Below are 26,102 nucleotides of genomic sequence, written 5' to 3'. Positions count from 1 at the left end.
GAACTGCTTTACAACTCCCATCAGTTCTTCATATGTTGGAAAACTGTCTATATCAGCTTGTATAAACTTTTTGTGACACAGGAGATTCATTATACCACACTCTGGGGACACTATAGGTACCTCCCTTAAAGGGAACAAATAAGTTGGTTTGCTTTCTAATGCTTGTTTCCATTTCTAATTTAGTTGGAGTATCTTGATTTAGTTGCATCCTCTAATTTAGTTACAAGTTGGGAAACAACAGGCACAGAATACTGCATATGTGCTCCAGGTATAGAGTGGTTTTGCTTTTTTCCCCCCTTGTTCAAATTTTTTTTTGGGGGGGGGGTTATAAGAGGTAGCTCCTTTGGAGATAAAAAAGGAAGAGATCTCTTCAAAAGAGGTGGAGATACAGAAACTTAAAAAAAAAAGGACTAAAATGAATTTTATATTAATTTTTAAAGATTCTTCGTACAAATGTCATTTAAGGCATTCGGAGGACAGGAGATTGCCTGGATTAGAAGCAGTTTATGTCAACAGAAAACTAGGCTGTGACTTGCTGTGAGTGTTCAGCTAGAGCTCTGGAGTCCCAGGACGCTTTCCTGCCTGGCATTGGACTCACCATCCATCCACCCCACCATGCTGTCTTCCTTTGACTGCCTTGCCAGGATCACCCTCTTGCTAAGGTCTAAGCACAGCACAGAATAATGCAAAAGTAGCTGTGCAAGGTGCTTCTGGAGGATTTGGACAGCCCTTTTCATCACTCCTAAAGAATGGCTCTCGAATGCCCTCAGACTTGGCTCACACCCCTGGCATAACAGCTGATTTGAGCCACTGTGAAAAGTTATGTGGCCTGATGCTGCTGTGATTCCTACTTACTCGAGTTCCCAGAGAGCCAGGCATGAGCCATGTGACTTGTTCAACATCTATGCTACTCATGGAGGCTGGCCTTAGGCAATGATAAGAACAAGACCTTCATCCGCTGAAATCTTCTATTTCTTACCAGTTAGCACTAGTTCAAGATCAACTGAAAATCTGTAGTTTCAAGCATAAGTTGCACCTGTACTGGATCTGTAATGTTCTATACTGGGCCTCAGCTTTGTGCTGCTGTTTTATTAATCACTCATATTGTTCTATCTTTACTTTAGGTCTGAACTGTAAGGCATAATTACACTACCTAGAGTGGTCCTCCAGTGTATTGCATCCTCCTCCCTGCTCCCAATCACTGAAGAAAACATTCCAGAAGAGTAACGAAGCCTCTCCAACACGGACAAATGATGACAAGGTGGATGATGGGGGGAACCCTCAAGGACATTCTGTTATTGCCACAGGCCCAGTGACTGGGGAGGCTGCTTCTCTCAAGAAAGCAAACCATTAACCTATCCTGCCTCCTTATCTCCTCTGACCTTTAGGAGCCAAAATATATGCTATGTAACTTGTTGCTTTCTGATTGGGTAGACATTCATGCCTAGATTGTAAGTTAGGCCCTCAGATCACAGGGGTATTGGACAGAGAGGGGAGAGGGTCTTGCATCAGGAATCTATAAAATGCTTGTCTCTGCACCTATGCATTGGAGGGTGGGGGGTGGTCTTCTAGTTCATCCCACACACCCAGTAATTCACTTTAGCAAACATTTATGCTCATTATGCACAAGACATTCTGCCATGATATGTACTAGCGCCTGTACCTTGCCTCCTCCTATTTTGTTTATACCTAGTGATTTGCACAGTATTGCCACAGACACCAGTGCTGTCTTTCCTTGTATGCCCAGTGCTTAGCATCCAGAAAATAAATGCCCAGTGACTGACATTTCCTAAATGTCCCCTATAAGTGAAAGATGCTGTGCTAGGCCAGCGTTTGGTCATTTGGCTCTATTAGACTTCAGTGATTAGCCCCAAGAAAAACTGGCTCATCCTGCTCAGCTCCTGCAAGGTAGATTTGTACCAGAAAGCTGATTTCATCCTCTGCAATGAAGAACCTAACTGCCAGAACTATCTGGAGAAAGTACCCTTGACCTTCTCCTGCCAGATGGAAACTCTCCTCAGGAAACAACCAGAATGAAGAAGTTGCTTGTTGACTACATCTAGTTTGGGGGAAGTTGTTAAAAATATTTTCCCCCCTCAACTACATGAAAAAAAAAAACAAAACCCAAAACTATTTTTAACTCTTTTTTTAAAGGTTTGAGCCAAATTCTCTGCTTGCCCTCCCCAAGATGGCAAGTAATCTGAAACAGATTTTACACATGTAATAGTATAAAACATCTTTCCGTATTAGTCATTTTGTGAAAGAGAACTTGAAGGGGGCAGCTGGGTAGCTCAGTGTATTGAGAGCCAGGCCCAGAGACGGGAGGTCCTGGATTCAAAACTGATCTCAACCATTTCCTACCTATGTGACTTTGGGCAATTCACTTAAACTTCACTGTGTAGCTCTTGGCCAATTGATTAATAAATAAACTGAAATTTATGAAATATTGCCTCTAGAGACAAGAAAAGTTAATAACTCTGTTGGACTTTACAAGTGTAGTAGGAATACAACAGTTGGAGAATTAGGGAAGAGAGTTTAGATATACATGTGAATAAGTAAGTACAATCTAAGGCATCATTATGAGAATTCAGAGAAGCCAGAGAGATGACTGGGGTAATCAGGATAAATATAAAGATGAGGTTCTATTTTCACCTATAAATGTACCTATAGTGGCTGCTAGGAACAGAAGGCTGGACCTAGAAGCAGGAAGGGATACATTAGAATAATCCCATCACACCAGCAATGTGATCTTTAGCAAATTAATTTTACCTTTCCCATGCTGGAAGAATATAGGATTTAGGTCTTTTCTGCAAAGCCGGAGGAAGTCCTACAAGGCAGAAGCAGGAAGTCTTTGAGAGCAGAAAGATTCCAGAACGTTGGGGAGTGACAGGTGAGTGTGAGTGACAGGAGAGGTTCCTATGAAGATTTTTTCCCAATTTGTTGTTTCCCTTCTAATTTTAGTTACATTGGTTTTGTTTGTACAAAAGCTTTTTAGTTTGATGTAGTCAAAATTATTTATTTTACATTTTGTGATTCTTTCTATATCTTGCTTGGTTTTAAAGCCTTTCCCCTCCCAAAGGTCTGACATGTATACTATTCTGTGTTTACCCAATTTACTTATGGTTTCCTTCTTTATGTTTAAGTCACTCACCCATTTTGAATTTATCTTGGTGTAGGGTGTGAGGTGTTGATCTATTCCTAGTTTCTCCCACACTGTCTTCCAATTTTCCCAGCAGTTTTTATCGAATAGTGGATTTTTGTCCCAAAAGCTGGGATCTTTGGGTTTATCGTATACTGTCTTGCTGAGGTCGCTTTCCCCCAGTCTATTCCACTGATCTTCCTTTCTGTTTCTTAGCCAGTACCAAATTGTTTTGATGACTGCTGCTTTGTAATATAGTTTTAGGTCAGGGACTGCAAGGCCCCCATCATATGTGTTTTTTTTCATTATTTCCCTGGATATCCTTGATCTTTTGTTCTTCCAAATGAACTTTGTTATGGTTTTTTCTAAATCAGTGAAGAAGTATTTTGGTAGTTCAATGGGTATGGCACTAAATAGATAAATAAGTTTGGGTAGGATGGTCATTTTTATTATATTGGCTCGTCCTATCCATGAGCTTTCCCTAACAGTCAGAAGAGTCAGGAGGGTTTTCTGTCTGGTTATTCTGGGATGGACCTAGAGAGCCAGATATTTCCTCTCCTGAGGCTTTTCTTGAGATTCTGCCTATTCCTGCTGCTGCTGCTGAAGAGTGATTTTCAACAGAGCTGCGCAAGGCTCCTGAGGACAATTGTCAGTGAGATTTTCTTCTGAACCCTATTCCTGTAACCTTCAAGACTAACTGGGGGGGAGGGGGGGGAAGGGGTTAAATTAATTATAGTTAGATAGCTTTGTAGGTAGTGAAAATCATTAGTTAGTGAGGTACATTGGCTTTGGGAGTTTAAGATTAGATCTTCCAATTCCCTTCCTTTAGCTTAATAAGTAGTTAATTAATTATGTTATTTATTAAGTGCCTATTATTCTACCCACCTATTTCAGCCAGTATCAACTTCCTTATCTATAAAGTGGGAATAACACCAGAACGTACTACAGTGAGTTCTTCTGAGATAGTATTGAGAAATCACTTTACAAACCTTAAAGGATTATATACATGCTAAATTAATTCTAGAATTTCTTTCCTTTTCTATTGACTAGGGAGTATAGTTTAATCTAAAGCAAAGAGGTATGGGGAATGAAAATGGTTGAGTACCAATGTCAGTCTACAGGAAGATATTGGGAGATTTTGATAGGTAAAAGGAATAGTGTGAGGTGAAGAGTAGGTGGGAGAGGGAGACTACTGCAATAGGAATCAGGGCTTGAGCTAAGCCAGCATAAGTATGAATGGAGAGAGGTCTGTACGCCTGGTGGGTGAGCCTTCAATAGCAAGAGGGAAGTTGGGAAGAAAGAGGATTTGGAAGGGAAGGTAAGGAGTGCTGAGGTGAGTCAGAACCTAAAAGGGAGAATCAGCCCAAGAAGTCCAAAAGAAGTGATGATGTAATCAGGGTCTGGAGGAATGAAATGAAAAGGGGGAAAAAGAGATCAAGACACATTGGTGGGTGTGTCCTGGATATTAAGCCCTTACGCAAATGACAGACCTACAGGGACCAGAGGCAGGTGAGAAAAGGGTAAAGAAAATCTAGAGCAAAGTTAAAAATCCTACAGCCTTTCTTGCCTATCAACCTAGTATAACATCCTTTCAGATGAAGCCTCAGGATTTCTGATTAGTGAGCAGCATCTATTTCACCGTCATTCCATATACATTTATTAAGCACCTAATCTGTGCAAAGCACTGTGTTATGGACAAAGGTTGCACAAATGAATAGTGTTGGACTTGGAATCAGGAAGACCACAGTTTGAATTTTGCTTCATAAACTTACTAGCTATGTAATTTTAGGCAAGTCTTTTTAATCTGGAGCCTCAGTTTCCTCACCCGTAAAAAAGAATGCTAGCATCAATTTCACAGGGCTGTTGTGAGGCTCAAATGAGATGATGCACATACTTTGCAAATCTTTAAGTAGTATATAAATGGCAGATACTATTATTATTAGACAAGAAGTAGACCTTGTCCTTATGGAGTTTACAATTTAATTGTGAATAAGACATCATTTCTTACAAACTTCTGGATGGCTCCTCTAGGAAGGAGCCACAATCTGACCCTGGGTAAGGGCCTGCCAGAGCTAGTCCTTTGGGCACAGGGTCATCTTCATACCAGGAGAGAAAAGAAAAGATACAAGATGGGCGGGTATTCTTTTGTATATTCTTATATACTTATACAGTGAGCGAGCCTAGACCCTCTTCTAAGACAGGTGCTTCTGTGTGCTTCTCCTGGAGATAATCAGAGGAAAGGAGAAGGGGGAAAGGTTGGGCACCTAGAAAATAATCTTATAAAGACCAAGGAGTCCTGGAGGGTAGAAAGGGGGATTAGAAGGGAAAAGGCATCAGTTTGAAACAAGAAGACTCCTTAGAGACAATCTAGTTTAGTCCCTTGCATTTTGCTGACCAAGAAATGGACGTCCTGAAAACTAACAAGAGACATTTAGGCAGCACTTTGTCAGTACCCAGGAACACACCTAGGCCCTGGGGCTGGACTCCAAGGTGACCTCAAACACTTTCTGCCCACCTCCAAGGTCCCTGCTAGGTCCAAATCTGGGATCCTCTTTAACTCTCACAAACGTTCTATCCATAACCTCATCTGTTCCTTACACCAATACATAGGGTGCTTGACAGAAGTGAGTATTTAATATTTATTGAAGTGAATCAGGATATCCTTGAGTCCATTTGGCAGATGAGAAGACTAAGGATCAGGGCTACTTAAATGGCCCATGCTAGGTGGCACAATCTCAGGATAGAGGAACGGGTCGTGAAGACCTGAGTTCAAATCCTGACTGTTTCCTCGTCTGTGAAATAAGGGGAATACCACGGGATCAAAATAGAATGCATACAGAGTAGGAGCTAGGGAGGATCCAGAATCCTGACCAGGACCAGTCACACAGGCTCCCTCTCGGCCCAGCTCGGGCCCCGCCCCACCACTGGAGCCCACCCTGCTCAAGCCACTCTCTTCCCACGGAAACCCGGTCCTTACCGACCCAGGCCCCGCCTCTTCCGCGTAGGCCCGCCCCAGGCCCCCTCCAGTCCCTGCTTAGGCTACTCCCTCTCCCGCTCAGGTCCCGCCCCTACCGACCCAGGCCCATCCTCTTCTCCAATCGCTCGCTCCAAGGCTAGGGGGGAGGGGCGGAGGCTCACACCAACTCCCCAGGAGAGAAGCGCCGGGCAAGAAGCCCGAGGCCAGTAGCATCGTGCACGCGGCGGGAAAGCGGCCTCGTTCCGCCCGGGGCGGTCTAGGAGCTCTCACTCGGCGAGGCGAGAGGCCGCGCCCCTCCACCACCTCTCCCCACCTCCGGCCTTAATGGCTCGACCCGGCCCGCCCCTGAGGCGGGACAAGAGGGTCCAACCGCCGCTGCCCCCTTACCAGCTCCTTGGGAGGCTTCTCTTGCGTCTTTCCAAAGAGCCCCATTGCGTACGCCACGTTTCCGACCCCTTACGCCTTCCTGTCACGGGCGCCGCGGCCGCCTGGGTGGGGCCCCCGGGACGGGGGCCAAGGAGCCGGTTCCAGAAGGAGGAAGCGGCGGAGGCGGCGGCGACTAAGAGAGCTGGGCGCAGGCGCGCAGCGCAGGCGCAAAAAAGAGTTGCGTGGCTAAGGGGCGGGGTCCTATCAAAGGCTTTTCCCCTGACCCCTGCGATTGTCTTGCGCATGCGCAAATGCGTTACGCCTCGGGGCTATAGACTGGGCAAAAACTAGAACTGCAAAAGAGCGGGAGGGCAGTCTGGCAGAAAATAGAGCTAGAGCGGCAACTTCCACCCTAGCCAGAGATGTTGTTCAGCGTTGTCCCTTTGATTTATTGTCTGATTGTCTAGATGTAAGAATGTAATGGAGAGAAGGGCAGTTATACCGAAAGATGGAATCTACTGATTTACCCAGAGAACTGACGGTTAAGCATTTTGCCAGCATTTTACCTTAATATCATATTAAACTTCAAATAGATGTGTAATCTGAATATGATACTGATAGTTAACCTTTGTTATAGCACTTTACAGTCTACACTCACAACACCTCGGGGCCATTATTATCTCCATCCCTTAAATGAGAGCGATAACAGCATCTCTTTTCTGCGTTGTCAAATGATTTAAATGATAGAATATTTGTAAATTGCTTAGCACAATGCCTGAGACACAGAAAACAATATCTTTTATTCATTCCTTCCTCCTTTTCCCTCCCTTCTTTCCTCCCTTCCTTCATTATCAATGCTGAAATTTTTCTTTAAAGGCTTAGTCCTTTGAAGATTAGAACTGCAAATTCAAGAGATCCATCAGCTGCAATCTCCCGGATATCAGATCGGGGCTAAAGACTCAAAATGCTGATTTGACTTTTTGGTGACTGGAGTACAAAATGAAGAGAACCAGGGACTCTCCAATGCTTGCTTAGTAGAAAGGGATGGGCACCTCAGGGAAGAGAGCATCACTCAGGTGAATCTACTTGAAGTTTCTTCAATTCATATTCTGTTGAATATCCTTTTCTTGTCATAACTAAATAAATCTACTTTTTTAAAACTCTTGATTGACCTAGCAGTGTCTACTTTTATTCTAATATCAAGCATAAACTACAAGGATATTGGCCTAAATCAAGCCCAGTAAAACAACACCCATATCCTACCTCTCTCTGGGCTGATTCACTTGGTCTCCTTTGTAATTAGCATTTAATGGGAGGAAACTAAACTGATTGAGAATAAGCTAATAGTGGCTTTCCCCTTAAGAGTAACCAGGAAAAATGGCTTTATTCTAATTCCCTTAAAGAACTTAAAGAACACCATAACTTCTACTCAGATTTCTGAAGTGTTTTTATGTGTATATGTGTATCTATGTAGATACACAAATAGATCTATAAATCTCTATTTACTGTTTCTGACTCTGTTTATTTGTATGCTACCACCCTGATGTGTGCATGTTGTTTCCCTATTCAAATGGCTCTTTGACAATGTATAGGGCAGGGTATGCCCCAGAGACAGAGTTTTGCTCTTTAAGGCTTAGGTAACAGTACCATATTTATGTCATAAAAAAAAAAAAATTAGTAGGATTCCTTCTCTGCTTATTTTCCCCAAATAGTTTATATAGTATTGGGATTAATTGTTCTTTAAATGTCTGATCGAATCAGAACATCAGACTTGAGAGTCCATCTGGCCCTGTGGATTTTTCCTTAGGGAGTTCACTGATGGCGTATTCAATTTCATTTTCTGAGATGGGAATACTTAAGCATTCTATTTCCTCTTTTGCTAATCTAGGCAATTTATATTTTTGTAACTAACTCATTTCACTTATATTTTCAAATTTATTGGCATATGGGCAAAAAAGCTCCTAATGATTGTTCTTCATTGGTGGAAATTTCTCCTTTCCTTTTTCATATTCCATTTTGATTATTTGATTTTCTTCTTTCCATTTTTAAATGAAATTAACCAGTTCTCTGACTGCTTTATTTATTTATTTATTTTGATAGGACCACCTCTTAGTCTTACTTATTACTTCAATGGTTCTCTTACTTTCAATTTTATTAATTTCTCCTTTCATTTTTAAGGATTTTAAATTTAGTCTCTAATTAGGGATTTTTAATTTGTTTTTTCCCTAGTTTTTAAATTGTATGTACAATTTATTGATGTACTTTCCCCATTTTTTATTGATATAAGCATTTAGAGATATAAATTTTCCACTAAGTATTGCTTTGGCTGTATCCTATAAATTTTGATATGTAGTCTCCTCATTGTCATTCTCATTAATGAAATTATTGTTTCTATAATGTATTCTTTGACCCACACCTTTTTAAGCATTAGATTATTTCATTTCCAATTAATTTTTTTGTCTTCTCATGAACCCTTATTGATTATAATAGTAGTAGTAGTAGTAGTAGTAGTCTCTTGGTGACCGAGAATGACGATTGTCTTTGTGCATTAGCATCTATTGATGTACCCTCATGTGGCTTTGAAGTCCAAAGACTGAGGCTCAAAGTTTGTGGCACATGGGGTATGGGACGCCAGTTGTTACGGGGGGTGTGATTGTGGCCTGGTGTTGGCGTTCATGCACAGCAGCAAGACGTCGACATTGTTCATCTTCAAAGGTGGTGGTGGCATGGTTAATGTGGGTTTGCCAGCTGCTTCTGTTAGAGGCAGCAAGTTCTAGTTGCTTTGGTGTAATGCCAGCCCACTTCAAGTTTGACTTTAGTTGATCCTTGTATCTTTTCTTTGGTCGGCCTTGTTTCCTGAGTCCAGCTGACAGTTCACCATAGAATACCTGTCTTGGTATTCGCTGTGGGTCCATGCGGATGATGTGTCCAGACCATCGTAGCTGGGTTTTGAGGACCATGACTTCGATGCTGGTGGAGTTGGCTCTGTCGAAGACTTCCTGATTGGTGATTTTGTCCTGCCATCAGATCCTCATGATTGACCGTAGAGAGTGTTGGTGGAATTGCTCCAGCTGTTTCATGTGCTTCCGGTACAGTGTCCATGTCTCGCAACTGTACAGGAGCAAGCTGAGGACCACTGCGTTATACACTTTGAGCTTCGTCGCAGTGCTTACACCGCTGTGTTGGAGAACTTTGCAGCACAGCCGCCCAAGTGCCTGGCTGGCCTTTTGGATCCTGGCATTAATCTCGTGGTCTAGGGACCCGTTGTTGGCCATGGTGCTGCCCAGGTACTTGAAAGTGTTGACGTTAGAAAGCTGCGTGCAGTCGATTGTAATGCACGGCTGGTTAGTTGGCCTCTCTGGTGCGGGTTGGAACAGCACCTCTATTTTGCTGAGGCTGATAGTCAGGCCAAACAGTTTTGTTGCTGTAGAGAACCTGTCCACAATGGTTTGGAGATGATTTTCTTGGTGGGCCATGAGAGCACAGTCATCTGCAAAGAGAGCTTCCAGGATGAGTCTCTCTGTTGTCTTTGTTTTTGCAGTCAGGTGGCGAAGGTCAAATAGTGAGCCATTCAGTTGGTATTTGATGTAGACGCCCAGGTCTAGATCCATCACAACATGTCATAATACTTGGGTGAAAAATAGGTTGAATAGTACCGGAGCGAGGACACAGCCTTGTTTCATGCCATTGGAGATGTTGAAGCGATCGGAAGTCTCTCTACCAGATAGGACTTCTCCTGTCATGTTGACATGAAAGAGCTGGATCAGTTTGACGTATTTTGCTGGGCAACCGAGCTTGCTAAGGATCACCCACAATGCGTCCCTGTTCACTGTGTCGAACGCCTTCGTCAGGTCTATGAAGACAATGTAGAGACTCGGGTTCTGCTCAAGGCATTTTTCCTGCATTTGCCTCACCATGAAGACCATGTCGATGGTGCTGTGATCTGGTTGGAAGCCAGATTTTTATTGATTATAAGCCAGATAATTATTGATTATAATATTTATTGTATTATGATCTGAAAAGGATGTTTTTATTATTTCTGCTTTTCTGCATTTGGTTGTAAAGTTTTTATGCCCTAATACATAGTCAATTTTTGTGTAGGAGCAATGTTATGCTAAAAAGAAGGTACATTCCTTTCTATTCCCATTCAATTTTCTCCAGAGATTTATTAGTTCTAACTTTTCTAAAATTTTATTCACTTCCTTTACTTTTTTAAAAATTTAATTATCTAGATCTGAAAGGGGGAAGTTGAGGTTCCCCTACTAGTATAGTTTTATAATTTCCTCTTGAAGCTCATTTAATTTCTCCTTTTAAAAATTGGAGGCTATAACATTTGGTGAATATATACATATATATATATATATATATATATATATTTGGTAGTAAAGAAGGTTTCAGCTACAAGTCACATTGAAAGGTCCTCAGGGATTTAGTTTCTGATCATTCTGATTCTGAACTATTTGGCAGGGCATAAAGTGTAAAAATTATGGTTGTACTGAATATTGAGAGTTGGTCATCAAGGATTTAATTACTAAATTCCAATGAATTATTCAAGTCAGAATGGCTTTTATGGTAGTTTATTTACAAATAGAGAGAAGAAATTAAGGAAATGAGAAAGAGAGAGAGAGACAGACAGACAGAGGGACAGAGAGAGATAGACAGACAGATAAACAGACAGACAGACAGACAGACAGACAGACAGACAGACAGACAGACAGACAGAAACAGAGAGAGAGAGAGAGTGCTGCACCAGCCTGGTCTAACCCAGGCAGGAATTCAGAGGCCCCAGCAAGGGAGGAGGGGTAGAGGATTAAAATTAATAAGGCTTCCAGTCACAGAGGCCTCCTCCAAGATGAGGAGCCTCTCCAGAGGCTAGTGTCTCCAGAAAAGTCAAGGAAATGGAGTCAGCCTTTTCACTCACCATGTGACAGTCCAAAAGGAAGCAGTCTGAGATCTCAAGCCCAAGCTCCTCCAGGGTCAAGTTCCAAGGCAAAGTCCCCCTCACAGGAAGTGACCACAAAATTGAAAGGCAGTTCTTTGTGTTACTTCCTGTGCCTTGCGGGTACCTATGGTGGCTTAAACTTGGATTTGGCCTGCCCAGGGGGCAGTCAGTTGCTTCTGATTTGTCACTTGCTAGTACATATGTGTTACAGTCCTTCCTCCCCCACACTTAATCCTTATATGGGGGTGTATACTTTCCTGGTGGCTAAAATTCTAAAGAATAAGTAGGATGGGGTTAATCCCAATTTCACAAGGGCCAAGGACTTTGGTAAGAACTTTTTACTCTGGGTCTTCAGATATGGCAGTGGTACCTGAAGGAGCAGTAATCAGGCTGTATCTCTACAAAGGTTGCTTCCAAGGATGATAATGTTGGGCACTGAGCTGGAAGCATTACCCATTACCATTCTTAAGGCTCCTGGGTTCAGAGTCCTAGGCTCTCTTTTTAGGGTCTGAGGGAAGATGACCTTCAGACCAAGGTGATGATGGTGGTCTGACTTGCTTAGAAACACATTACTGCCTCCTATCTTTCTTTTTGAGGTGTCTTGTTGTAGACAAAAGAAATGCCAAAAAGGACAATTTCAGTGAAACCTAGGAAGACTGGTATGAACTGATGCAGAATGCAATGAGCAGAACCAGGAAAATGACTTTTACAATAATAACGTTGTAAAAACAAAAGCTTTGAATGTCTTAAGCACTCTGATCACCACAATGATCAACCATAATTCCAAAGCACCCATGATGAAGGAACTCTTGCAGAAGAATGATAGATAAACTCAAGAAGCAGAATGAAGCAAATTTTTTTAGACAGTGTGAGAATTTATTTTGACAAACTAGACATAAACTTGTTATCAGTTTAACTTTTTTTAAATTGTGGAGTCTTTGAGAGGTAACAAGAATAAGGGCTCAGTACTTGAAAAGTTAAAGGAAAAATGAAGAAATCATAAGAGAAGCATTAAAGAACTACTCTTGAATAGTGAAAGCCCAGTTGAAATTAGATAGCATAAATCTGTAGCTGACTGTAAGCATGGCTGCATCACTTCCCCCACCACCACCCAAAGGTCTTTGGTTTAGAGGTAGGAGTAGGAGGGAGAACAATAGGGAGAAGCCACAGCTGAGGGTTGGTACAGGGTGAAGGAAAGAACAAGAGAGTATGGGAATCAAGAGGGGTAGATGGTGCATTGTTGAACTGGAGGCAAGACCCTTAAGGAAGAAAACTGAGGACAGGATAAGGTTGTACTATTGGGAGAACAAGGAGAAATGGTGGGACTGGAGGTTGTGTGGGGACAGAGGATAGGTTTAGGAGGAACAAGGCAGAGGGAGGGATGGAAGGAGAGGAAAGTATAATTAGAAGAGAAATTCAGAGTTTAAAATCACAGAAGAGGAGATATGAATGAATGAAATCTAAGGTAGGTGGTTGAGGTAGAGTGGAGATGGAAGCCACCAGAGTTGAAGAAGCTCATGAATTTTGAGGGTGAGGTATCTAAAAAAGGATAGTAACATGGGTAATAAAATCCCCAAGTATTAGAGCAAGCAAAGGTTGCAGTGATGTGGGTGGCTAGAGTTCTGGACCTGGAGTCAGGAAGATCTGAGTTCATAGTTCAGCCTCGGACATTTATACTAGCTGTATGACCCTAGACATCACTGAAACTCTGACTGCCTGAGTTTCTTCATCTGTAAAATGGAGATAATAACAGCACCTATCTCCCAGGATTGTGGTGAGGATCAAGTGAGAGGATATTTGTAAAATGCTTTGCAAACCTTAAAACCAGTTATTGTTATCACTATTATGACCCAAGGATTAAATTTATTGAGATGGCAAATCAATTTGGATCATAGCAATGAGGATTTGAACTTTCAAGCTGTTCAGTTTTATTTTAATGACACTGCCTGGGTGTAATTATATTATTTTTTAACCAGAGTATGAATTTTTATTGAGCATATCTAATTTTAGATTTCAAGATTGCTGAAACAAGTACCTCTTTTAATCTTTTCCCCCAAATCACCAGTCAAATGTCAGCTTTGGAAGACAGTTTGATGATGGATGTTCTTCAGGTACCTCCAAGGTAAAACTTTCTTCACATGATATGTCTTTCTCACAGTTACTTGGCACAACTGCTCCCCTCTCCCAGATTCACCTGCAGCCTTTGATACTTTTTCCTCTTTGATATTCTCTTCTCTCTGGGTTTTTGGGGGTACCCCTTTCTTGGTTCTCCTCCTGCCTATCTGACTGCTCTTTCTTTGTCTCCTTTTCTGGATCCTCCTCCAGATCAAGCCTTCTGAATGTGTCCCTCAGGGTTCTGTCCTGGGAGCTCTTCTCTTTCCCCTCTATACTACATTTCACTCAGTGATTTCATCAGCTCTCCCAGATTTAATTATCATCTCTGTGTGGATGATTCCCAAATCTATGTGTCCTGCCTGGGAGAATTTATTTTTTAATATTCTATATTAATTTCTACTTAAGGGTATTGGATTAAGAAGTTGTATGTATTCTGGATCCTGGGTTCCAGGTCAGAGACTGCTTTTTACATTTTCTTTGTCCTTAGAAGTCTCAGTGAAGGTTTTCCTTTTAATAAAATTTGGTCGATAAAAAACGAGACAAGAATTCTCTTTCTGCCTGTATGATGCCCATAACATGGGGATGAGGAAGGGTGAATAGTTGATGGACCACCTTCTAATTAGCTATTTACTAATTAGAGATGTCTTGGAATGTTCAAGGGAGGGCTGAATAATGAGCTCCTAACGTTGTCTATCATTCTGCTTGACAGAGTTTTGGGGTCTTTGATCATTCAAGGGAGCCACTGACCTATATAACTTTGTTGGTTATAATACTAGCCTAATCAATAAATTCATATTCTTATCCCAAAGCAGGCTCCTCTATGTATTCTGCCCATTCTCTCAACTGACCTCCAATCTTACATCTCCAGATGCCTCTCAGATATCCAACTGGATGTCTAGTAGACATCTTAAACTCATCATGTCTGAAACAGAACTCATTAGCTTTCCCCCTAACCCTTCCCCTCTCCTACCTTCCCTAGGACTATAGAAGGCACTATCCTTCTCCCAGTCTTTCAGGCTTACAACCTAGGAGTCATCCTGGACTCCTCACTCTCCCCCCATATCCAAGCTGTTGTCAAAGTCTGTTGATTTCACCTCAGCAACATCTTTCCAATATGTCCCCTTCTCCCTCTGACACTGTCACTGTAAAGCAGACCCTCATCATCTCACACTTGAACTACTGCAATAGGTGGGGGTTGGGGGGGCAGGGGTCCTGCCTGCCTCAAGTCTCTCCCCACTTCAGTCCGGTCTCCAGTCAGACACTAAGGCGATTTTCCTGAAGCTCAGGACTAATTGTGTCATTCTCCTATTTAATAGATTCTGGTGGCTTCCTGTTACCTGGGAGATCAAATATGAAATCTTCTCCTTGTCATTCAAAGCCCAGCACCCTCTTCTACCTTCCCCACCTTCTAACAGCTTCTTCCCTGACAGGGGCCCTTTGATCCAGTGATTCTGAGCCCCTGGAGGTTCCGTGAGCAAGACCTTGGCTCTGAGTAGTCCATCTCACTGATCCATGCCTGGAACACTCTTCCTTCTCCTCTCTAAATACTGGGTTCTTTTAAGTCCCATCCATCTCCCATCTCCCATCTTCTACAGGGAGTCTTCCCTATCTTCTCTTAATTCCAGTAACTTCCCTCCACTAGTTATTTCTTCTTTGTCCTACAAACAGGCATACATCTGTTTGCCTGTTGTCTCCCCCATTAGATTGTAAGCTCCTTGAGGGCAGGGACTGTTTTTGCCTCCTTTTGTATTCCCAGCACTTAGCATAGTGGCTGGCACATCATAAGGGCTTCATAAATGTTGATTGATTGAATGATTGACTCCACAGACCACAACTATCTTCCCTAGTCACTGCTCCCCCTGTATATGTCATTTCTCTCATTAAAAATTAAGCTCCTTGGGGCATCTAAGTGGTTCAGTGAATAGAAAGCCAGACCTGGAGACAGGAGGTCCTGGATTCAAATTTGGTCTCAGATACTTCCTAGCTGTGCAATCTTGGGCAAGTCACTTAATTCCAATGGCCTTTCCCTTACTGTTCCTCTGCCCTGGAACTGATTTAGTATTGATTCTTTTTTTTTTAGTTGAAAAGACTTTTATTTTTTATTTTTATTTATTTAATTTTTATTTATTTTTATTTTTCCATGGTTACATAATTCATGGTAACCCCCCTTCCCTCTTCTCCTTCCCTCTGACTTTCTCCTCCCCCCCCCCAAAGATGACAAGCAGTTCTGCTGGGTTATACGAGTATCATTGCTCAAAACCTCATTTCCATATTATTAATATTTGCAGTAGAGTGATCATTTAGTCTACATCCCCAATCATATCCCCATTGACCCATGTGATCAAGCAGTTGTTTTTCTTCTGTGTTTCCGCTCCCACAGTTCTTTCTCTGGATTTGGAGAGTGTTCTTTCTCATAGATCCCTCAGAATTGTCCTAAATTATTGCATTGCTGCTAGTAGAGAAGTCCATTACATTTGATTGCGCCATAATATATCAGTCTCTGTTTTAGTATTGATTCTAAGGTAGAAGATAAGGGTATAAAAACAAAAAAAGGAAGATGTAAGCTCCTTGAGGTCACAGACTATTTCATTTTTGTCTTTATATCCCCAGTGTCTAGCACATAATAGGAAATGATAATAATTTTTAACATTCAAAAATAATAAATAGCATTAAGATTTGCAAAGTTCTTTACAAATATTCTCATTTTATTCTTACAAAGGTCTGGGAGATAGGTGCTGTTATATCATTCCTCATTTTACAGATGAGGAAATGGAGGCAGATAGTCCTTCAGAGACTTACCCAGGGACTTGCAGCTAGAAAATGTCTGTGGTCATATTTGAACTCAAGTCTTTGGTACTCCAGGTCTAGCTTTTATCTACTGCAATCATTCATTCATGGAATCTCTTGTCCAGAGTCTATATAGAGTTGAGTGGTAATCCTAGAGAAGTGCATAGAATGTTCCTAGACTTGAAGATGGGAAATCTCCATATTCTGTCTCAGGTATTTATTAGCTATGTCCTTGGCAAGTCACTTAATTTCTCTGTGCCTCAATTTCTTCATCTATAAAAAGAAGAGGTTGGATTCAATGGCCTTTAAAGTCCATATAGGGATTTAGAGGGAGGGAGTAGACATTTATGTAGCACCTACTATGTGCCAGGCATTGTGTTAAGCATTTTACAATTATGATCTTATCTGATCCTCACAACAATCCTGGGAGATAGTTGCTATCATTATCCTAATTTTACAATTGAGGAAACTGAGGCAAACAGTGGTTAAGTGACATGCCCAGGGACATAGAGCTCACAATCCTCTGAGACATCCTTGTGTTAAAGATAAAATGAAGGACCTGGAGCCAAGAAAGACCTGGGTTTGAATTGTGCTTCTGACACTATATTCTCTCTGTGCCTCAGTTTCTCTACCAGTATAAAGAAGAAAGTATTAATAGTAGGACCTGTCTCCCAAGGTGGCTTTGAGGATCAGACCCTTTATGTGTATCAAGCACGTTGCAAATATTCCCTGCCATATAAACATCTTCCATCATTATTTTAGTTCATCTGTGTTGGACAATGAACTGGCCCAGAATTGAATAGGAGGAAGGGAGGGGGCAGGTTTACATTTCAGAAACTTTGTGGGACTTTCAACAGTTTGTTCCAAGCTTTTGCCTAAAACAAAAACTGATCTTTTCAACATCAATTGTCTCCAGGAAAGTCATGGAATGCCGGTGCTCTGGCAAGTCATCATGGCACCTTCCCTTTGGCTGTAGTGGGTGAGACTGAAGTCAAAGTCAAGAGTCTTTGTCTTATATTTCCTGCCAGAAACCAAGCTGACCAGGTGCCTGCTCTCTCTCTCTCCACTAAGTACGCACCCCTCTTGGCCGGCCCTCAGCGTCCAGTTAGCAGAAGAGTACAGGACTTGGAATCCCAAATCTGAAATTCTCTTCCCGGCTCTTGCCACGTATTCCCCGGGGAAGCTCGGAAAGTTCCTGCATTTCTCTGGGCTTTAGTTCCTTTGTCTGTAAAGTGAAAATGAGTTCAACATGGTAGCAGGCATTTATCAAAGACTTCCTTTGTGCCAGGCATGATGCTAAGAACTGGGGATAGAAGAAAAGGGGAAAAACAACCTCAGTCTAATGAGGAGACAAGCCGACAACCGACTACCAAAAGATATATACGGGGTGAAGTGGAGATGATCTCAGGGGGAAGACACTAGGATCAAGGAAGCCCATGGTAGGATTCTGGCAGAAGGCAGAGGAAAGGTTTATACTCCTTTTCTTGCTATATCATGGGAGCAAATATCCCTTTGGAAAAACTAATTCACGTTATTTGGATTATTGGAATTCGAATGTTAATTACTGGTGGTTACAAATGAGAATGCAACAGATTGGGGCATTAGAGAAAGATTCCCCTGACCCTTCCGAGAGGGTAGGCACTTTCTTTTTCTTTTTTAAACCCTCACCTTCCATCTTGGACTCAATACTGTATTGGTTCCAAAGCAGAAGAGTGGTAAAGGCTAGGCAATGGGGGTGAATGACTAGCCCAGGATCACACAGCTGGGAAGTGTCCGGGGCTCGATTTGAACTCAAGACCTCCCATCTCTAGGGCTGGCTCTCAATTCACTGAGCAATCTAGCTCTATTTTTAAAAATTTCACTTTGCTTTTTCTTCTTGCTCTTATGCTCTCCCCAGAAGGTATAGCATCCTTGGTCACATTCTCTAGTTCTGGATACCCCTTCTTTTATGCCTCCAAAGCACTAAACCAGGAGGAAACAGGCATGTCAAAGGATCCCAATTACTGATCTCCAGGCCATTTTGTTGCCACCAAGAGCAGAGTAGAAGAGAATGCCATCATCACTCAACAAACTCTTCTTTTGAGGTTCATTCTGTCCATCTTTATCATATAGTTCAACTCTTTGTCATATTCATTTACCAACCTCCTTTCTTTATCAACTTTCTATTGATATCTAATAACCCCTGACAACTTTATCAACCTCCTACATAATATTAATTACTCATAATGGAATTTACAGCACTGGGCTAAGCATTTCTGTAAATATTATCTCATATGTAGTTTTATATAGTCTTCTTTTTCTGTTCTATAGAAATATTATTGATATTTGTTGAGTTCAAAGTACATTTTATTCATTTTTATTTTCAAATGAAATTTCAAATTCATTTAATAAACTTTAAGAGAAAAATATTTTTGATCCTTATCACACCTCTCAGAAGGACGTCCTATTATTATACCCATTCTACAGGAAACTGAGACAGACAGAGATTAAATGACTTTCATACAGCTAGTACCTGACACTGGATTGGAATTTGAGTCCTCCTGATTCCAGGCCCAGAGATCTATCCATTGTGCCACTGAGCTGCCTCTAAATGAGAAATCCCTAAATTATATGTGACTCCATGCCAGGAAGTTGTCTCCTTTGATAGTTGGATATAGTTAAAGTTGACCAGTGTTGGGCTCTAGCAGACATAGTGAGGGTAGGGAGTGGGAAGAATGAGCAGTAGTGCAAGGGTTATGGCACCATTGGGAGTGGCAGCCCTAAGGCCACAGGAAGGAGTAGGGTCATCACGAAGGGGAAATATACCTGCTGAGGAGATGTCAAGTTACCATCTTCATCCTTGGAGAAAGCCCCAGTCACCAGGCTCCAGAAGGCTCAAGCATTGAGTGAAAAACAGATGAATATCATTAATTCCCTGCAATCTTTTTTTCCTTCAGTTACATATAGAAATACTTTGACAATTATTCTCTGACATTTTAGAATTTTGATTTTCTTTCTCCTCTCCTCCCCTCCACAATTTGGTAAATAGTCGGATGTAGATTATACCCATTCTTTCATGCAATATGCATATTTCCATATTGCTCATGTCATAAGAGAAGACACATATCACACATACAATAAAAAACGTATGAAGGAAATAAAGTGAAGATAGCTTGCTTTGATCTGCACTCAGATTCCAATAGTTCCTTCTTTGACTTTGGATAGTATTTTCATTGAGTCCCTTCTAGTTATCTTGGAGATTTGCTTTGCTGATAAAAGGTTGGTCCTTCACAATTGATCGTTGTATAATATTTCTGTTACTGTCTACATTGTTCTCTTGGTTCTGCTCACTTCACTTTGCATCAGTTCATAGAAATCTTTCCAGGATTTTCTAAACTCATCCTGTTCATCTTTTGTTACAGAACAATAGTATTCCATTCCAACCATATACCACAACTTGTTTATCCCTTCCCCAAGTGATGGAGAGAGAGTCCCTCAGTTTCCAATTCTTTGCCACTACAAAAAGAGCTGCTAAAATATTTTTGTACTGTAGGTCCTTTCCCCTACACTCCCAGCAGCAGTATTGCTGAATTCCCTGCCTGTCTTAAGGATAAACTGTTCTTAGCACTGCCTGCAAGCTGTGGGCTCTGTCTTTCTCCACTGACTAACAGGATAGCAGGAATCAGCATTCCATCCTCTTGCCTGCCAAGCTGCACAGATAGCACTAAATGAGCAGGAATTCTAGCTCTTCCTTCCTGCCAAACACAGCAAGCATTTCACATTCTCAATCACCCCACCATATGTTCCCTGAGCTTATCCTGACACATTTTGGAAAGGTTTGTATGCATTTTTCCCATCCTCCAAAGAAAAACACCTTCAAAGCCTTAAAATAGATGCATGTGTTTTCAAGGACTAATTTAGCAGTGGAATGACAATTGGACCCCCCACTCCAAAAGCAAGAGAGGGGTGAGGAATCATTCCTTACCTATAGCCCCTAGTTTATCCTTTTTCACCCAATTTTTATGTGCATCCCAGCCCCTAACTGTTTCTAGATTACCAAGGAAATGAACAACAATTTCATATTGATACGGAAGTATGTTGAGGCCCCATTTTGTTTTTTCTTTAAGCTACGTATGACAAAATAATATTAGGATAATACTTTAGTCTAATGTGGAGGCAGCTAGGTATCATAGTGGATAGAATGCCAGGCTTAGATCAGGAAGATTTGAGATCAATTTCAGTCATAGACCATTACTAATTAGCTGTGTGACTCTGGGAGAATTACTTAAACTGATTGCCTCAGTTGCCTCATCTATAAAATGGGGATTATATCAATACCTACATCTCAGGGTTATTGTGAAGATCAAGTGAGATATTTGTAAAGCACTTAGTGCAGTGCCTTATACACAGTAGGTGTCTTAGCCATGCTTATTTTCTTCCTCTTAATCTTAAGAGAAATTGATATGGAAATACATAAAGATTAGTTGGTAGGTACTACTAGCAATTATACTCATCAACAAGAAGAAATTTATCATATGCTCAGTTTATCATGTGCTTGGTTCAATGGTATCTAAATGTGAGCCACGAATAGAATCTTTCAGAATTCTTACGTAGTCTTTAGTCATATTAACAAGAAAGATATAAGTGAAATTTTACAGGAGTCCAAAGGAGAAGCAAAGGCTTACATTTCAAAAATAAATGTATGAATTTTACATCAGACAAACAGAGAAGAAAGAGGTTTATAATTGAAGACTGTAGAAGAGTGATATCAGCTAAAATAGTAGCCCGATCAGCAAATAGATTTGTACTTGGGTCTCTTGCTTATGTGAGATAATTTCCTATACTTTTCCTTTCCCTTCCCCTACTACTCCCCAATGTATACCTCTTCTCTCTTTTGACCTTGTCTAATTGGATTCTCTTCCATGTCCCTAGATCATGATAAGAATCATCTTCAGGAAGGCAAGGAATTTATCCTGTAGTCCTTGATCATTGCTCATTTATGTTTGCCTTTTTATTATTTTCTCCTCTCCTATATTTGAACTTCAAAGTTTCTCCATAGCTCTGGTCTTTTCATCAGGAATTTGATTGACTGATGGATGACTTCTTGAAATATGGTGTCAAGGCTCTTTTTTTGGGGGGGGGGTTATTACTTTCTGGCAGTCCAGTGATTCTTAAAGGTCAATTGTTTTTGTTATGTGCTACTTTATATTTTCTTCTATTATTTCAGTCCTTTGACTTTGTTTTAATATTTCTTGTTGTCTCATGGAGTCATTGGTTTCTATTTGATCTATTCTAATTTTCAGGGAGTTTGTTGCCTGGGCAAGGTTTTATGCCTCTTGTGCCAAGCTATTAATTCCCCTTTCAGTGCTTTCTTGTATAGCTCTTATTTCTTTTCCAGTTTTTTCCTCTAGCACTCTCATTCCATTAAAATATTAAAAACTCTTGCTTTATCTTTTCCAAGAATTTGATTCAGTTTGTGCCCAAGCTATGTCTTGCTTTGAGGCATTATTTATAGATGTTTTGGAGTCATTCTTTTCTGTGCTTGTGTTTTGAGCATCCCTGCCACCCTAATGGATTGCTATATTGGAATTCTTTTTTCTGTTGGCTCATTCTTCCAACTTACTTCCTGATTTTGGACTTGATATTAGGGCTGAGTTCTATCACACTTCTGGAGGTTGAGTCTAGGCAGATCTTATTGCTGATTTCTTAGGGAATTGAGTGTTGTCTCATTCTTGGATGTCAGGGACAGGTTGGGGATCTGAAAGCTTTTACTGTTCCCAGAATGACCCAATCCAGGGCAAAGACTGATCACTGACTCCCTAATCTGATCTCTGTGAGATCCTGTCTTAGCTTTTTGTCTGAGCATCCATAAAATGCTGTTGAACTCTGCCCCTATCAGCCATCTGGAAAGCTTGGTTGCTGCAGAGCATGTCTCCCCTTTGCCTGGGATTGCCACCTCTGCAGTCTGGGTTTGAATTATACCACTGAGGCAGTTCTTGCAGGTTTCTGAACTTCCTTTCCCTAGAATCCACTCAGGGTCTCCATACTTGGAATACCACTTTCCTGCTTAGGTCCCTGTCTGTGGATCTGTGACCTAGACTAAGAAGTGAGTGACAAAGCTACCACTTGGCATCTATCCTCATCATGTGCCCCAGTGGGAGTTTAGGAGTATTCTGGTAAATGCCTGGGATCAGGGAAGGCAGGTAGCACAGTGGGTAGAGTACCAGGCCTGGAATCAGAGGGATCTGAGTTCAAATCTGACTTTAGACACTTCCTAGTTGGGTGACCCTGGGCAAATCATGTAACCTTTGCTGCTATTCTGTCTTAGAACTGATACAAAGACAGAAGGAAAGGATTTTAAGGCTGGTGATGGATAAAAAGGCCTGGGATCTCCTCTTTTCCTGATATATAGGCTCCCTGTGGGCACTAGAATGCTCCAGTCTTAGAGTGCTCTTGATTTGACCCTCTATCTAATATTCACAGACCTCTATCTTTGTCTTCCTATGCCAAGTTGGGATGAAAAAATGATTCACTGTGACTTTTTCTGGATTTTTCCATTAGGATTTGGTCTGGTGCCTTTCTAGATCACTTTGGAGGATTATATGGAAAGGAGCTCACTGCATTGTTTCCTATCATTCTGCCATCTTGGCTCTGCTCCCATTTCCTAATCATTTTCTAAAGAAAGAGATCTGCTTAGCTCAGGAAAGACTCCTCCCTGAAGGGAATAGGGTAATGGTCAAGCTGGAAGATGAATCTTGGGAGCCAGCAGTAGAAGGGAGACCAAATGAAAAATCATTAGGTAAATGATTCTTTAGGGGGTCTGACATTTTAAGTGACTCTCATTCTGTTTGATGAATGAATACTGCTAACTAAAATTTCTCAAACTCTTCAAGTGTGTTTTATCTAATTATGCAGTTGTGTCTTTGTTTGAGAATACTATAAATTGTAACTTTTTATTTTTATTTTTTTTAAACCCTTACCTTTCATCTTGGAGTCAATACTGTGCATTGGCTCCAAGGCAGAAGAGTGGTAAGGGCTAGGCAATAGGGGTTAAGTGACTTGCCCAGGGTCACACAGCTACGAAGTATCTGAGGCCAGATTTGAACCCAGGACCTCCCATCTCTAGGCCTGGCTTTCAATACACTGAGCACAACCCAGCTGCCCCCTATAAATTGTAACTTTAAGATGGATCAGGCCCAGAAGATTTCCAAAGGTTAACGAAACTGTCCTGATTTGGGCTTTTCTCCCCATAAGCCTAAATGCTTAGAATTATAATAGTTTAATTACTTAATTAATTTTTTATCAATTACATGTAATAAAAAATTTCCACATAAATTTTTCAAAGTTATATGATCCAAATTGTCTCCCTCTCTTCTTCCCTCCCCACCTTCTCAGAGCTGGCAAGCAATTCACTTTGGGTTATACATGTATTATCACACAAACCTATTTCCATATGTAATAGTTTAATTAATAAATTATCTCTGGCTAGCTTGTGCCTGAAATACAAGAGTACAGAATTTTCTTCCATATCGATAAAAATGAATGCTTTTGCAAATGAAACATAATTGAATTCCTGACATAAACCCTGGTCTTACAAAACACAGATATAAGTCATTTTACATAGTAAATGTGTTCCTGAAAATGGCAATCCAAAATGAACGTAGTAGCTGGAGGACACGTTGAATTTTGTCTTCGAGATGCTCCAAGAGTCCCCCACATGAGCATGGCTCATGACACCCACTGATGTGTTTCGGGAAGCCAGAGGGCCGGCACATTTAATCCAAAGAAAACACGTTCAGCAAAAAACGTAGTAAGGAAAGGAGCAATAAATCATTTCCCCCGTAAACTCAAGACACACTCTGCCAAAGGTGTTAAACAGGCATGGTAAAACTTCCAGTGGGCCCAAACTAGATTAAAATGTAATTTGGGGAAGGGTTTAACAAAATAAATAAAAATACAACAGATAATTAAAAAAATTTTAATTTTATTTAATTAATTAATTTAGACAATTTTTCCATGGTTACAGGATTCATGTTCTTTTCCCTTCCCTCCTCCCACCCCTCTACCATAGCCCACAGGCAATTCCAACAACAGATCATTTTAATTTGTGTTTCTCCAGGTCAATATGCATCTGTATTTCTATGTATGATTTTTCTACACCAACATGCACAGAATCAGGGGAAGGAGCATGTGGAGGGGTATATGCAACCTGGAAAATGTGTAGTCATAGATGTGGAAGGGCAACTCAAACTCTGGCAAGGAATGCTTGCCACTATCTTTTGGTGAAGCCATTTCATTACCCCTTTCGGCCTGCTGGCACATCATCTCTTCATGACATGTAGGTGTGGCAAGCCCAGCCCCACTAGGCTTGTGAAGTTGTGGGCTTTCCCTGACTGCTTCTAGTTTCTGGCTTCAATTGAAGTCCTTACAAGAGGAAGCAGAGGATGAAAAGAAGAAAGGGGAGGGAGAGGAGGAAGAGAAAGAGGAGGGAAAAGAGGAGGATGAAGAAAATGATAAGAGAGAGAAAGGAGAAGGAAAAGAAGAGGAAGAGCAGGATGAAAAAGAGAAAGAGAAGAGAAAAGAGGAGGAAGAAAATGATGAGAGAGGAGGAAGAAAATGATAAGAGAGAGAAAGGAGAAGGAAAAGAAGAGGAAGAGCAGGATGAAAAAGAGAAAGAGAAGAGAAAAGAGGAGGAAGAAAATGATGAGAGAGGAGGAAGAAAATGATAAGAGAGAGAAAGGAGAAGGAAAAGAAGAGGAAGAGCAGGATGAAAAGGAGAAAGAGAAGAGAAAAGAGGAGGAAGAAAATGATAAGAGAGAGAAAGGAGAAGGAAAAGAAGAGGAAGAGCAGGATGAAAAAGAGAAAGAGAAGAGAAAAGAGGAGGAAGAAAATGATGAGAGAGGAGGAAGAAAATGATAAGAGAGAGAAAGGAGAAGGAAAAGAAGAGGAAGAGCAGGATGAAAAAGAGAAAGAGAAGAGAAGAGAGGAGGAAGAAAATGATAAGAGAGAGAAAGGAGAAGGAAAAGAAGAGGAAGAGCAGGATGAAAAAGAGAAAGAGAAGAGAAAAGAGGAGGAAGAAAATGATGAGAGAGGAGGAAGAAAATGATAAGAGAGAGAAAGGAGAAGGAAAAGAAGAGGAAGAGCAGGATGAAAAGGAGAAAGAGAAGAGAAAAGAGGAGGAAGAAAATGATGAGGGAGGAGAAAGAAAATGATAAGAGAGAGAAAGGAGAAGGAAAAGAAGAGGAAGAGCAGGATGAAAAGGAGAAAGAGAAGAGAAAAGAGGAGGAAGAAAATGATGAGAGAGGAGGAAGAAAATGATAAGAGAGAAAGGAAGAAGGAGAGGAGGAGGAAGAAGAGAAAGAGGAGGAATGAGTAGACTTCCTTTTGCTTTTTGAACTTAAAGCTCAGATACTTTCCTAGTTCAGTTCTTGTAAAGAGGCAAAGGCTCTAACACACAGAATCATAGGATTAGAGAAAAACCCCAAAACTTTGGCTGGAAGTTTTCTTTCCAAAAGGAGTATGAATGGTTTAGATCACAGAGCAGAGCCACCCCACTTAACTAATGCCTTCAAGTTAAAATTTACTTTCTTTAATGATATTCCCTGGTCACTAAGGTCAATGTCTCTATAAGAATCTTTCTCTGACTTAGGATCAGAAAGATCATGTGGGTCTCTGCTAAATTGTTTCAGTTATCTATTAAGTTGCTACTATATACACACAGATATATGTAGACGCACATAATTCCAAGTTTGTGTATCTGCAGAGTGTCCCAAAAGTCTTAGGGAAGTTTTAAGATT

General features: G+C 41.1%; 1 protein-coding gene across 1 annotated transcript in view; it reads right to left on the bottom strand.

Annotated features, from left to right (window-relative positions):
- CHMP3 (charged multivesicular body protein 3) overlaps positions 1-7,007 on the bottom strand; it is a 37,790-nt gene extending 30,783 nt beyond the window's left edge. The window contains exon 1 of the mRNA XM_007477720.3: positions 6,504-7,007. Within this exon, the coding sequence (XP_007477782.1) occupies positions 6,504-6,548 (45 nt within the window). The 5' untranslated portion in view covers positions 6,549-7,007. The remainder of the gene's footprint in view (positions 1-6,503) is intronic.
- Positions 7,008-26,102: the final 19,095 nt, after the last annotated feature.

This window comes from Monodelphis domestica, chromosome 1, assembly GCF_027887165.1.
Source record: "Monodelphis domestica isolate mMonDom1 chromosome 1, mMonDom1.pri, whole genome shotgun sequence".
In the NCBI taxonomy this organism is placed as follows: domain Eukaryota; kingdom Metazoa; phylum Chordata; class Mammalia; order Didelphimorphia; family Didelphidae; genus Monodelphis; species Monodelphis domestica.
Note: the sequence above shows the minus strand (reverse complement) of the source record. Positions and strands in the feature narration are given on the sequence as shown.